The 14,478-nt window shown below is 42.6% G+C and overlaps 1 protein-coding gene across 2 annotated transcripts in view; it reads left to right on the forward strand.

Moving 5' to 3' along the window:
* The window catches only part of vta1 (vesicle (multivesicular body) trafficking 1), a 165,451-nt gene that overhangs the window by 139,682 nt on the left and 11,291 nt on the right, over nt 1–14,478 (forward strand). For both annotated transcript variants that reach the window (XM_068045542.1, XM_068045544.1), the window contains one exon: nt 1,029–1,112. In XM_068045542.1, the coding sequence (XP_067901643.1) occupies nt 1,029–1,112 (84 nt within the window). The remainder of the gene's footprint in view (nt 1–1,028; nt 1,113–14,478) is intronic.

Genomic DNA, 14,478 nt, shown 5'->3' on the forward strand with positions numbered 1-14,478 from the left:
GTCAACTGACCTCTAAAATTATATGTAATAGTTCCTCTAATCCAAGCTGTGCCCCTGGTTTCACAAGTTGATGGCTTCATAGAGTGGTCAGGTGTGTTCCATCACGCACTCAGTGACCAGTCTCAACTACAACATTTCCCCATGAGAAAGGAAGTGAAACTGTGGCAAGCCAGACCTTTTTTTGTGGCAACATTACTGGATCCAGGTTATCTGCTATTAGCAGGGAATTGTACGTCGAAAATTGAGACCCAATTAAGGAAAAGAAAAACTTTAAGCAAATGAACCATGCACTCTTCCAAAAAAAAAATTCTCATTGGATTATCATTTATACTGTCAGTTACCGCATCATATTGAGACGAGAGAGTACGTAGGGAAATGCAGCATTTGATGTTTGTGTGCACAGGTTTCGGGGCCTGGACTTTATTCTACAAATATGTTCTTGCTGAGAGAGTCAGAAGGATAAATGACTTTGCATTTTCTTGCTTGCTGTCACATCTCCTAAGGCTGCATAAAGGTTGTATGTCCTGCTGCATTGCTCCATGCTATGTCTCACTTTGAGATTTAATAATGCAGTACCAAAATGTTAGCGAGCCTCCTGTGCTTGTATTAAGGGATAGTATATGCTAAACAATGATTGTGAAGGAAGTATATGATCTTTGTGTTTTTTAATGTCTGTTCCCCTTTTTTCAGAAATCTTGTCAGATTCAATCACATGTTGTTGCACAACCAATGCATACTTTCACAGGGGTTTCATTATCTTTAAAAGTGGAGTGGCTTCCAGGGATGTTAGTAATATGAGCTGGCCAAATTGCCACATAAAGATTGCATAGACAGTGCAATTTAAATGGGATTGGACCTTCCAATTTAATTAAACAGCAGTAACGAGCCATTTTGGAGTAATCAGTGACTTTTATGAGCGTAGGCAGAAATTTCTGCTGGACCTCTCAAAGTGAAACCCCTGCTTTCTGCTGCTGCAGTGTTTGAATCTTGTTCCTTTTCCTAATACTTTCCCTTTACTCTTATTGCAGTGTTGCCTAGTACTCCGACAATACAGCCAGTGCCACAGAGCGTACCAATAATTGACCCGTCGTTGTATGGCGTAAAGCCTCAGGGTAAGATTAGAAACTCTTCCAAGTTTTCAAGCAGTTAGATAATTGATGCTGTGTACGACAAGATATAATGGTCTGATGCTGTCCCAGATTATAATGAGGTCTGAGTGCTGGAAACGAGCACATCATAACATAGATCATTCATTCAGAACATTTAATTAGGACTCAACGTCAATTTGACAGCGAAAACCAATGTGCTCACAGTAGCCTAAAGCTTAATTTCTTGTGCATCCAATCATGGATGCAATTGCACACCAAAGCCATGAAAATTTGCAGGCAATCAACAGAGAAAGAACGACTAATCACATTATCAGGTCTCACAAAATTAATTTTGAAGTGTTTGCATTCAATTGAAATGAGAGCCATTTTTTAAATAACAGGATCCCACAACCAGTTGAGCTGCGTTTGTTTGGTATAAATTCAGAAAGGATGTGTCGGCCTGCAGGACAGGATTGATGTCTCTTTTACAAGTACATGCTGTGGGATCCGCCTCAGCCACAGGAACAGGCAGACAGTGCCTTGATTTAAAGTCATACTCAGGACAGATGTGGGTAGCATTAACTAGCATTTCATAGACATGACATAACTCTGTGCTCCCCAAAGCTTGCAAGTGTAGGAAATGTGAATGTAGAATGGATTCTTGACATGCAGTGTGAGCAAATTAATGTGGAAAATGCATTCATGTACATGCTGCAGGTATAATATTCTCAATAGTTGAAGTGGTTAATGAGTATTTTTTCATTACTTGTGACAAAATTATAAATGAGTTGAAGCACATTATTAGAAATGTACTACAAATTTGGAGGAAATCTCTTCTCCCCGTCCTACATTTGCCATTTGCAAAGCAAGCCCTGCCATTTGTTTACAAGTTTGCAGCATATTGCTTTGTTTTTAGTTGTCCTCTGGTACTTGGTAATGCAGCAGTTACAAGACATTTCTCTCACTTTGGGTCACCTGGGTTTGATCTTAGCCTGGACTGATTGCAGTTGATGTCTGCAAGGGCTCCAAAATTAACTGTTTCATGGCTGCCTCAGTACAAATCTAGCGGATCCAGTTCGAAAGCACTAAACGTGCCCGTAGTGCTGCACGAAAGTGGCATAAAGCAACCATGTAAAATGGAACCATCGCAATAAAGGCAGGTTGGTGCTTTTTTAAAGAGGAATTGAACTACATTTTATTGTATCTTGTGTTATACCTGATGCTTCACTCTGACACTTGGAGCAAAAATTCTCAAATTTGTTTTCAAATCCCTTCATGGTTTCGCCTCCTTATCTCTGTAAGACCCTTAATCCCCACAACCTTCCAAGATTTTAGTGCTGATCTAATTTTGGCCTCATGAGCATTCCTGATTTTAATTACTCCACCATTAGTGGCCATGCCTCAGCTGCTTAGGCTTTCAGCACTGGAATTCCCTCCCTAGACCTCACTCTGCTTCGACCTCATTTTCCTCCTCAAAGACACTCCTTAAAACCTACCTGTTTGCCCAAACTTTTGGTCAGCTGCCCTAATATCTCCTTCTGTGGCTTTGTCAAATTTTGCTTTATAAAGCTTCTTTGAAGCACCTTGGAAAATATTACATTAAAGGTGCTGTATATAAGTTGCTGTTACCAGATTGCTGAAGTTTCCTATTACTGGCCATTTTCTACATGATCACAGAAAAAGGACCCAAGTAATCAAAGAACAATGAACTTTCACTGCTACTCAGATGCATGGAATTGCCTTTGGCATTACTTGAATTTATTTATTTTTATTCATTCATGGGATGTGGGCGTCACTGGCTGTGCCAGCATTTATTGCCCATCCCTAATTGCCCTTGAGAAGGTGGTGGTGAGCTGCCTTCTTGAACCGCTGCAGTCCATGTGAGGTAGGTACGCCCACAGTTCTGTTAGGAAGGGAATTCCCGGATTTTGACCCAGCGACAGTGAAGGAACGGCGATATAGTTCCAAGTCAGGATGGTGTGTGACTTGGGCGGGAACTTTGGACGGGTGTTAGAGGTCGCCGGTTTGGAAGGTGCTGTCTAAGGAGCCTTGGTGCGTTGCTGCAGTGCACCTTGTAGATGGTACACACTGCTGCCACTGTGTGTCGGTGGTGGAGGGGGTGAATGTTTGTAGATGGGGTGCCAATCAAGCGGGCTGCTTTGTCCTGGGTGGTGTCGAGCTTCTTGAGTGTTGTTGGAGCTGCACCCATCCAGGCAAGTGGGGAGTATTCCATCACACTCCTGACTTGTGCCTTGTAGATGGTGGACAGGCTTTGGGAAGTCAGGAGGTGAGTTACACACCGCAGGATTCCTAGCCTTTGACCAGCTCTTGTAGCCACAGTATTTGTATGGCTACTTCAGTTCAGTTTCTGGTCAATGGTAGCCCCTAGGATGTTGATAAGGGGGGAATTCAACGATGGTAATGCCATTGATTGTCAAGGGGAGATGGTTAGATTCTCTCTTGGAGATGGTCATTGCCCGGCACTTGTGTGGCACGAATGTTACTTTGAAGATGAGCTTTAAATCTGCCAATGATTACCATTGCTCACAAGCACCAAGCATCGCCTATCCGCAATATATTAAAAGTCTCTGTCCATGTGCACTTTCTGCAGAACCTTTTTAATTGCCATGTTTTGCCATACTTTTGTGTGGACTTAATAAACCCTGATGTTCGCAATAATAGAAACTCCCTATGTAAAGCTGTCATACTAATTGCACCCTCCTGCTAGTGAGGGCACTAAATCCTCAGTTTTTTGACTCCTAGCTCCTCAGTCTGCACTGTGAAAAAAGCTCCTGCACTCCAATCAACTCTGCTTCTCTAGTTCCCAAATAGCCGTATATTTTGCTATTGGACTATAAATAATATAAAATAAACTATTATATGAAAATGAAGACTTCACTGGAGATTGAATTACATATGTGCATCCACTCCAATTATCCCCTGCCCTCTAACCCTATTTCATCTGAAAACTACTCCTGTGTACATCAGCAGAAACCAACCAGTGGGTTTTTTAAAAATTCGTTTATGGGATGTGGTCATTGCTGGTTAGGCCAGCATTTATTGCTCATCCCTAATTGCCCTTGAGAAGGAGGTGGTGAGCTCCCTTCTTGAACCGCTGCGGTTCTTGGGGTGTAGGTGCATCCACAATGCTGTTAGGAAGGGAGTTCCAAGATTTTGACCCAGCAACAGTGAAGGAATGATGATGTAGTTCCAAGTCAGGTTGGTGTGTGGCTTGGAGGGGAACTTGCAGGTGGTGGTGTAACCATGCATCTGCTGCCCTTGTCCTTCTAGGTGATAGAGGTTGTGGGTTTGAAATGTGCTGTCAAAGGAGCCTTGGTGAGTTGCTGCAGTGCATCTTGTAGATAGTACCGCTCTGCTGCCACTGTGCATCAGTGGTGAAGGGAGTGAATGTTGAAACTGGTGGATGGGGTGCCAATCAAGCAGGCTGCTTTGTCCCGGATGGTGTCGAGCTTCTTGAGTGTTGTTGGAGCAGCACCCATCCAGGCAAATTGGGAGTATTCCATTACTCTTCTGACTTGTGCCTTGTAGATGGTGGACAGGCATTGGGGAGTCAGGAGGTGAGTTACTTGCTGTGGAATTCCCAGCCTCTGACCTGCTCTTGTAGCCACAGTATTTATGTGCTGGTCCAGTTCAGTTTCTGGTCAATGGTAACCCCCCCCCACCCCCCCAACACCCAGGATGTTGATAGTGGGGAAATCAACAATGGTAATGCCATTGAACATCAAGGGGAGATGGTTGGATTTTCTCTTGTTGGAGATGGTCATTGCCTGGCACTTTTGTGGCGCAAATGTTACTTGCCACTTAGCAGCCCAAGCCTCGATATTGTCCAGGTCTTGCTGCATCTGGACACTGGCTGCTTCAGTATCTGAGGAATTGCGAATGATGCTGAACATTGTGCAATCATCAGCGAACATCCCCACTTCTCACCTTATGATGGAGGGAAGGCCATTGATGAAACAGCTGAAGATGGTTGGGCCTAGTGCTACAATGAGGAACTGTTGCAGTGATGTCCTGGAGCTGAGATGATTGACCTCCAACAACCACAATCATCTTCCTTTGTGCTAGGTATGACTCCAACCAGCAGAGAGTTTTCCCCTTGATTCCCATTGACTCCAGTTTTGCTCAGGCTCCTTGTTGCTATACTCGGTTAAATGCTGTATTGATGTCAAGGGCAATCACTCTCACCTCACCTCTAAAAGGCAGCAGAGTGGCTGTTGATTAATGTAATGAAAGGAAATTTGCATTCATACAGCACCTTACTAAATTACTACACAGTCACTTTTATTATGGAGGCAAGCGCAGCAGTCATTTTCTACACAGTGTAGTCTCATCAACAGCAATGGTTAGTTCATGTGTGTATGGAGTTATTGACTGGGGAGGAACATTGGCAAAGACATGGGAGGAGCTCCATGCTTTGGTTTGAGTAATATCATGAGTAATATGGGCGGCACAGTGGTGCAATGGTTAGCACCGCAGCCTCATAGCTCCAGCGACCCGGGTTCAATTCTGGGTACTGCCTGTGTGGAGTTTGCAGGTTCTCCCGGTGTCTGCGTGGGTTTTCGCCGGGTACTCCGGTTTCCTCTCTCCACCAAAAGACTTGCCGGTTGATAGGTAAATTGGCTGTTATAAATTGCCCCTAGTATAGGTAGGTGGTAGGAGAATATAGCGACAGGTGGGGATGTGGTAGGAATATGGGATTAGTGTAGGATTAGTATAAATGGGAGGTTGTTGGTCGGCACAGACTCGGTGGGCCGAAGGGCCTGTTTCAGTGCTGTATCTCTCAATAAAAAATAAATAAAATATGACATTTTTAACGTTCACCTGAATAGGCAGATAGAGACTTGACATCTCGCAATATGGTGTGAAGATATTAGGGGCGAAGACTGGATAATGCACAGGCTTAGGTATATTACAGGATGTAAGAAAATATTGAACTAGGAAAAGCCAATCATTCCTCAAGGCTATTCCTTTTGCACTCCACATATATTGCCTTTACAACATTTCCTGTCCTCTCCCCATATAGCCTTATGAGACTCCGGAATATCAACCTAATTTAATTAATATCACTCAACTCCAACCAGTGGTTTTGGCTACTAATCAAATGCTGTTGTGAATAAGGCTTTATTAGTCTTATTGTTTAAAGTTTTATTCTTTTAAAGCATTCAGTTCATCGGCACAACCAAGTCATTTCCTATTATTGCACTTATATGAAGCACAGGAAGTCTGCAGTATAATCTGCATAGTCAGTTATCTCTGTTATCAGTTGCTCTAGATTTTAATTCAGACTTTGGGAGCCAAGTCCAGGCATTAATGCTATTAAATTAGTTGGCAGCAGACTTGTAGACCCAGAGTTACCTTAGTTTCAGAGTCTGCCACTGGGTTCCTGTAAATGGGTATAATACATAAACACTGGAAGTGGATTCCTGGAATCCAAGTCTCTAAAGACCCACAACAAAAAAGCAGTTAGAGTAAAAAGCTTAGGGGACTTACTGAAGTGAGACCAAATGTGCACATGGTCACTTTGATGGTCTTTGGGTCCCTTTCATTGCAAACTCATTAACCCTGGGTAAGGGAACACAGCCAAACCATGAATGGTGGCTTTGATTCTCTGTGACCTTCTTGAGTTATGTTCTCAAAATTGAACAGAATAGCTAACAGGAACAAAACCATAAATGGCACCTGAGTAATATAGTACAAATATTTTTCTCTATTCAGAAAAAAATGCTTTTAATATCCCATTTCAACATGGCTTAAATTGCTGATCTTTTTTTGGCTGTGAAGAACAGAAAAAGTTTAACTTGAAAGAAGAACCAACTAATTCTCTCTCTCTCAGTGTGTGTGCGCACGTGGTAAACTGTGGTATGTATATATCATATAATGACAGTTACAATCAGGTTTCAAGTTTACATCTGAAACAAAAACAAGAAATGCCGGATTCACTCAGCAGGTCTGGCAGCATCTGTGGAAAGAGAAGCAGAGTTAACGTTTCGGGTCAGTGACCCTTCTTCGGAACACTTCTTCGGTCACTGACCCGAAACGTTAACTCTGCTTCCCTTTCCACAGATGCTGCCAGACCTGCTGAGTGAATCCGGCATTTCTTGTTTTTGTTTCAGATTTCCAGCATCCGCAGTATTTTGCTTTTATTCAAGTTTACATCTGTCTTCCAATTGGGCCTGTGGGGATTCATGCATGATTGTACTAGGCACATGAGTTATTGTAATTGGTACAAATATACTGTGTGTTTTGGAAATGGTTATTCATGCCCACCAAATGCCAGTTAAGAGTTTATAATAATTGAGCGAGTTTCTTATTAGAGTAATTATTTAATTTGTATTGGAAGAAAGCATTCCTCTGGAGTATTGCACGACATCATTGTAATCAGCCTGCCAACCTCACTAGATTCCTCAATTTCCTGAACAAGGTAGTTCTTTGGCCTTCCCAAATGTATTGACTTGTATTATTTAAAGTAAATACTATATAGTTAAGTGCTTTTATTTTTATAAACACACTGTAAAAACCCTGCTGCTCAGCACTGGAACAGATATCTCAGCTTAATGTGCCTATTATCTGCAATAAAAACTATTGCACCCCTTAGTTAAAGAAAGATGCACATGGAGTTTACATGTGACATCCTCCCTTGGCAGTTCACGATTAGTTGTCTCGAGTTAGCAGTTTATGAGATGGATAAACCCAGTGGATTGTATTACAGATAATCTTCCTTATCCTATGCAATCTGCTTGAGATTTGTATGGAGAACTTTAATTGGTAGTTTTTCACAAATCTTTCTGACTTAGTTTCACAATTGTTAAATTATGGAGTATGTTGAAAAAAGTGCTTTCTCACACTTTTCTTTGGAATCCCCTTACTTTACATGGGAGTAAACTTTTTTTGAATATTTAATTCTCCCAGACCAGAACAATTGTGAATGGGAATTACATCAAGCGGGAACCTGTACAAAAGATGCAACACCTTTCACAATATGCCAATTCTCCTTAGTATTTTGCAAGTATTCAAGTTCACACTTTTCTGAGTATTTTGAGTTTGAACTAACTGAAGTTATTTCAGACACACAGTCAGATTTCTAAGGTGCTTTCTACTGATACCCAGGTCTTGGGAGACCTAGCTACAAAGCTAATCCTAATCCATAGCACATGCACAGATTGGCTAGAAGTGATTGATTTCAAGTACCAACAGCAAGAAGTGTTGTCACTGCTTCTAAACATCCAAGACTTCCATTGTGGTATAACTACTGGACTTGCCACTGCAGTGGGAGCAGCTTATTTACAGGAGTTATTGAGTGGGGGCAGTAGGTAAGACCCTTTTCAAAACAAGAAGGAAGTCCTAGGTCTAAGCAAAATCTGCCATTGTACGTTAACCAAAATCATGAAGGTAGATTATCTGGTCATTATTGCATTGCTGTGCTCTAATTGACACTCCAGTGCAGTACTGAAGAGTGCTGCACTGTCTGAGATGTATCACCTTTCGAATGAGACTTTAAGCGGAGGTCCCGTCTGCCCTCTGAGAGAGATGTAAATGGTGCCACAGCACTATTCAAAAAAGAGCAGCAGAATTCTTCCCAATGTCCTGACCAATAATTATCCCTTAGCAATACCTAAAACATGATAGGTCATTATCACACTCCTGTCTGTAGGACCTTGCTACATGCAAATTGGTTGCCGCATCTCCTACGTTATAATGGTGACTTCTCCTAAAATCTACTACAAGCCGTAAAGTGCTTTGGGACATCTCGAGGTTGTGAAAGACACAATATAAATGCAAGTCTTTCTTTCATTCTTATTCCAAACAGTTCACCTGTAGAGATGATTTTACTTTGCATCACGCTCCTAATTATGCACCTCCTCTTTGTACACAGCTTTCCTTTGACAACATGGAGTTCCAGGATCTCTAACCTCTGTTTGCCTCAGTGAAATTCTCAGTTGAAACTATTTACATGGACTTTCTCCAGATGACCGCACTGGTCATTTTACCTGGAGCCTTTAACATCCAAGCACCTCAAGGGGCTTCACAGAAAAATAAGAGGACTGGGCACTGAGCCACATGAGAGGTTAGGAAGGTGATAGGAGGTTAAGTGAAAACAGTGTGTTCTGAGAAGGATTTTTGTTATTAAAGGCAGCAATTTAGAGGGATGGAGCGATTTTAGAGCATGAGTTCTAAAGAGTAAAGCTGAGGTGACTAAATTATTTGGAATGGAAATGAAATAATTTATCTTGATTGTTCTTTCACTTCACACTTGAAGCTGATATTTCCATTATTCTGCTGAGTTTTATTTCCGTTTCTGGTAATCTCTTACATAAATTTGCACTTTAATTTCCTCTGCTATCTTTGATGCACTATTTAGTGTATTCACATGAATTGCAGTCCATGCTATTTTAACACAGCTATTAAACAATTAGTATTAAACAGGTTAACGACTACATTAAAATAGCACAATTTAATACAAATGCAGTGTACTTAAATAGCAAGGAAACTACTCTGTTCCGTTACTGTTATTTGTGAGGAAGTGATGCTAAATTGGGCAAACCTTCCTTAAGTTGTGCCTAAAGTTAATTTGACTCCTCACACACCCTCTTCCTCCTCCCAGCCCCTTCCTCTACCCCTCCACTTCCAGGCAAGGGGCTGGATTTTGTTCTCCCCCGGGCGTCAGGTTCGGTGGTGGGTGGGGCCTGAAGATGCCTCCGGGAGAGGGCCACCATGCACCCCAATGCCGGGAGCGCCATGCCCGATATTACCAGCGGCGGCGGGATCGCATGGCGGCACCCCCGCTGCTCGGCAACAGGCCCCCAATTTGAATAAATTAATTAAAATGAAAGTATTAATGACACGTTGCCACCTGATATCCCGCTGCAATCTTTGGGCCGGTGGCTGGCACTTGCGCACCTTCGGATCCCCATCTAGGGAAAAGAGGCACCACACTGGTGGGGAGGAGGCAGAAGGTAAGGTTATCAGTGCGGGATGGGGGGGGAACAGGGTCAAATTAATGTCATGGATATAGGGGATGGTGGGAAGGATTGAAGTTTAAAGTTTTTGCAGTTAGTGGGGGAAACGTCAGATGGACAAGGTAAGTTTTTTGGGGGGGTTGGAAGGGCAAATAATTGATTTGTTATTGCGGAGTTAGGAGGGGGCAGAAAAAATGCCTTTTTATTTTTATTTACTTTACCTTTAAATATTTAAATTTCCCAGTTGGGCTGACAGCCCTTTAAAAATGGCTGGCTCCAATGCCGGGGACAGACAGGCTGTCCCCTTCATGAAGATGTCGCGGGCCATGTTTTTTTTTGTCCGCCACTGAACTCGGTGGCAGGCGCAAAAAAAATTCAGCCCAAGGTATGGGCTTATTTTTAATATATTCGAGGAGATTCCTGATGACCTTGTGTTATGACCAGGTGAGACAGGTGTCTAGGGGTCCTTTTCAGCCTTCACCTGGCCTTACTGTATCAGGGTTTTATTTTTAAATGCACCGTGTTTTTAGGTCCCCCTTGGTGAATCTTTGTTCACCACTTTCCAATTATAAAGTAAAGAAATGAGCACAAACGGGCTTTCTTAGGTTTAAAGAAGAAAGGTGAAATTTTATTAAACCAAAACTCTAATTCGGTTAACGCCTACGGATACACGCCGCACCCCACGCTAGCATGTATACGCGATACGCACATGCAAATAGTGACAGGAAAGAGCAGAAGAAAAATAAAGTGGAGAGGTTTGAGGCAATATCTGAAGAGTTTTTGGTTACGGGTCTTCAAGCTCACTGTATAGTCCTTGCTTGTCGGTAGATCTTGCTTTTCTTTGGGGCCCAGTATTCTTCTTAAACCTTGTTCACTGTAGGAGAGTTTTCTCTCTTGGGGTTCTTTGTCTTCAGTGGATTCTGAAGCTGGTGAGAAAGAGATGAGAGCAGACAGGAGAGAGATGTTCTCACTCCAGGAGCAAAACTGCCTTCTGCCAGTTCAAACAATGTCTCTACAATCTAAAACTCCCCATGTTGGCGAGCAGGTCTCGTGGCTGGTATAACCACTTCTGGCTATGTGTATTGGGTGGGTCGGGGATAGTTTCTTTGTTCCAAGCAGTGTCTGTAGGCCTTCTCTTCGTCCCAGCAACAATTTGAAATTTAATGTCCATGTGACAAAATTAATGTGCCTCATTCTTGGCAGGTGGGGGCCTGCATGACACTTGGCATTCTGGCTTGCTGGAGTACTGAGCCTGTTGGTCTGAGGGACCTGAATTTGGTGTCACCAGGGCACTGTCACTGTTCCCAGTGTGCCTCAGTAACCTTATCACTGCAACAGTATTCTGTTCTGTCAGTTCCTACACACTGTCAAGCTTGGTAACTTCAAGCCAGTGAGATAAATTACTTGTAAATTTTTTGTAACTTCTGATTTTCCAAAGGAGATTTGTTCTTCAAAGGCCTGGGAATTTTTTTTTTCCAAAGTAGGGTGCATTGCGGGGAGAGGGGCTGGGTAAATGTGAGTGAAAGACCTTTTTTGTTGTAAAACAGATTGATTTATGCTGAGAGCTGGGATATTTTCACGGGTCACAGATTCAAGTACAAAGCATCATCAGTTGTCAACTGCAGGCCATCAACAGGTAGTTAACCAAAAAAATTAAATGAATTTTATTTGAACCTTTGTTCTTTTCCTTCTCCATCTGCTTTCATCCCATCTCGTAATGTTCCCGAGGCAGGATTCCTTCACTTAAGTTTCACTCTTCCCCCTTGTGAGGATGAGGCCACTGTAGTCGTTAGTTGCATTTGTTAAGAGGTTTGCAGGCACCCACCCATATAATGTTCTCTTGATCAATGGCATCAGATGCTGTGCCAACTCTCTCTTCTATATAATTAACTCTGCTCCATACACTGTTTCCCTCGTCCCTTAAGAGGCCATGATCTTTCAGAGTTACTTTAATCTGGATGGAGATTAATCAGACAATTGTTGCCCAAGGGACCTTATTAACATAGATGGAAATATTGTCACCTCAAAGTAACACCAGGCTGACTGCCGCATTTGCTGAAAATCACTCCAATAAAAAACAGATGCACATAAGAGCAGAGGAGATGTACCCTGGAAAGGTAATTTCTTAGAGAAACTTAAAACTAGTTAGAGTCCAGGCAAGGGCTATGATTTCAATCTGTACACTGTGATTTTTATTACATAAGTTTAATGTGTTCATGCTTAATTGGAATTTTTCCCCAAATAATTGCGCCTGATCATTTCTGGGAATGTCGGTGCTTGGCAAAAGAATATTTTACGCTCTTTGCACACTGTTCTATCAAATTCCTGCAACTAATTTGGCACAGGTTGACTTTGGGGTAATACTCTGTCCTGCATCAATTGTGTATCTTAAACCCAAACTTAGTATCAGACCCAACCCTTCTCTCTTCACCCACTTAAAACAAGTACCAAATAATAATGAATTATTGGGGAAGAAAGTTTTGGCCTATGAGACTAGTTTAAAATGGCCCTAAAACTCTTGCGCACTTCATCAAGTGGTCAAAATTACACATCCCTCAGAGTAAATTACGATCATAGCTCTTGCCTGGATTTTAAAGCCCAGAACTTTTTCTGAGAAATCGCTATTTGAGGGTTCATCTAGATGAAAATAGACCAAGCTCCATCTAATTTGCCTTCTACCATTCTGGTAGTCACATGATATAATGATAATGGGGTTGATGACTAATCGCAGCAATCCATCTCTGTGAATTAGTCTACAACAGATCTGGAGGTAAAGTGAGGAAAATTCCCAGTGATGGAGAGTTTTGGCACTCATAGATCCAAGGTTACCTGTTCTCCCCATGCACGCTACACTTACCACATGTCACAACTTGCATTGCTCATGTACTGTAGCCTCAAAAGTAACTTCCTGAAAGAAACCCATCTAATTGAGAACTCTCATCTTTCACTTGTATCAATGTGGGTGATTTCCAATTTAATGAGGTTGAGCTGGGGTGAAAAGAATGAGTTCAGATCCATTCCCCACCTGATTCGATGAATGAAATGTACTAATAAATACGTTTATATTACACAATAGCCTTCACCCCTTATAAGCTTTCATTGACTCCTCGCAAAATGTCTATCTTGCCAGGGAATTTCAAGAGGTTATTTCTATTTACTAGGTAGTCCAACTCCTCATCTTAATTTTTTTTTCCCCAACTGTTCAGAAACTATGGAACTTCTTCCCTCTCCAGTCTATCCCTCTTCCTAAAGTTTGCAGGAATTTAAAACCCAAGCTGAGAATTTCCTAAACTCAACTCCTCAATTATTCATTCTTCATCAGACTTGGTGGTGTTCTAGATTTTTGCCTGTTTGTCACAAGCATAATAGCCAGTTGAAAGTCAGGAAACTTTTGCCATCTTGAGTCCTTTATTGAGTTTTGGATCCATGCTGTCATAGTCTTTCGATGATGTATATTTCCAGTTCAGGAGTGAGATCACAATGCACTGCCCTCACCCTTTTGCATTCAGCATCAGGAGCACTGTCTGTAGTGGGCAAATGCTTTAATTTTAAGATTATGCCTCCTTATTCCCCCTTTAAGACCCCTTCCCTATCCTGAGTGGTGTGAAACAGGGCTGTGTTCTCGCACCTACACTGTTTGGGATCAGCATCTCACTGCTACTCTCACATGCGTTCAAGTCTTCAGAAGAAGGAATTTTCCTCCACACAAGATCAGATGGCAGGTTGTTCAACCTTGCCTGTCTTAGAGCGAAGACCAACGTACGGAAGGTCCTCATCGGGGAACTCCTCTTTGTTGACGATGCTGTATTAACATCCCACACAGAAGAGTGTCTGCAGAGACTCATCGACTGGATTGCGGCTGCTTGCAACGAATTTGGCCTAACCATCAGCCTCAAGAAAACGAACATCATGGGATAGGACATCAGCAATGCTCCATCCATCAATATCAGCGACCACGCTCGGGAAGTAGTTCAAGAGTTCACCTACCTAGGCTCAACTATCACCAGTAACCTACCTCGAAGCAGAAATCAACAAGCGCATGGGAAAGGCGTCCGCTGCTATGTCCAGACTGGCCAAGAGGGTGCGGGAAAATGGCGCACTGACACGGAACACAAAAATCCGAGCGTTTCAAGCCTGTGTCCTCAGTACCTTGCTCTATGACAGCGAGGCCTGGACAACGTATGTGAACCAAGAGTGACATCTCAACTCATTCCATCTTCACTGCCTCCGGAGAATCCTTGGCATCAAGTCGCAGGACGGTATCTCCAACGCAGAAGTCCTCGAGGCGGCCAACATCCCCAGCATATACACCCTACTGAGCCAGCGGCGCACGAGATGGCTTGGCCATGTGAGCCGCATGGAAGATGGCAGGATCCCCAAGGATGCATTGTACAGCGAGCTCGTCACTGGTA

This window comes from Heterodontus francisci, chromosome 13 (genome assembly GCF_036365525.1).
Source record: "Heterodontus francisci isolate sHetFra1 chromosome 13, sHetFra1.hap1, whole genome shotgun sequence".
NCBI lineage: Eukaryota > Metazoa > Chordata > Chondrichthyes > Heterodontiformes > Heterodontidae > Heterodontus > Heterodontus francisci.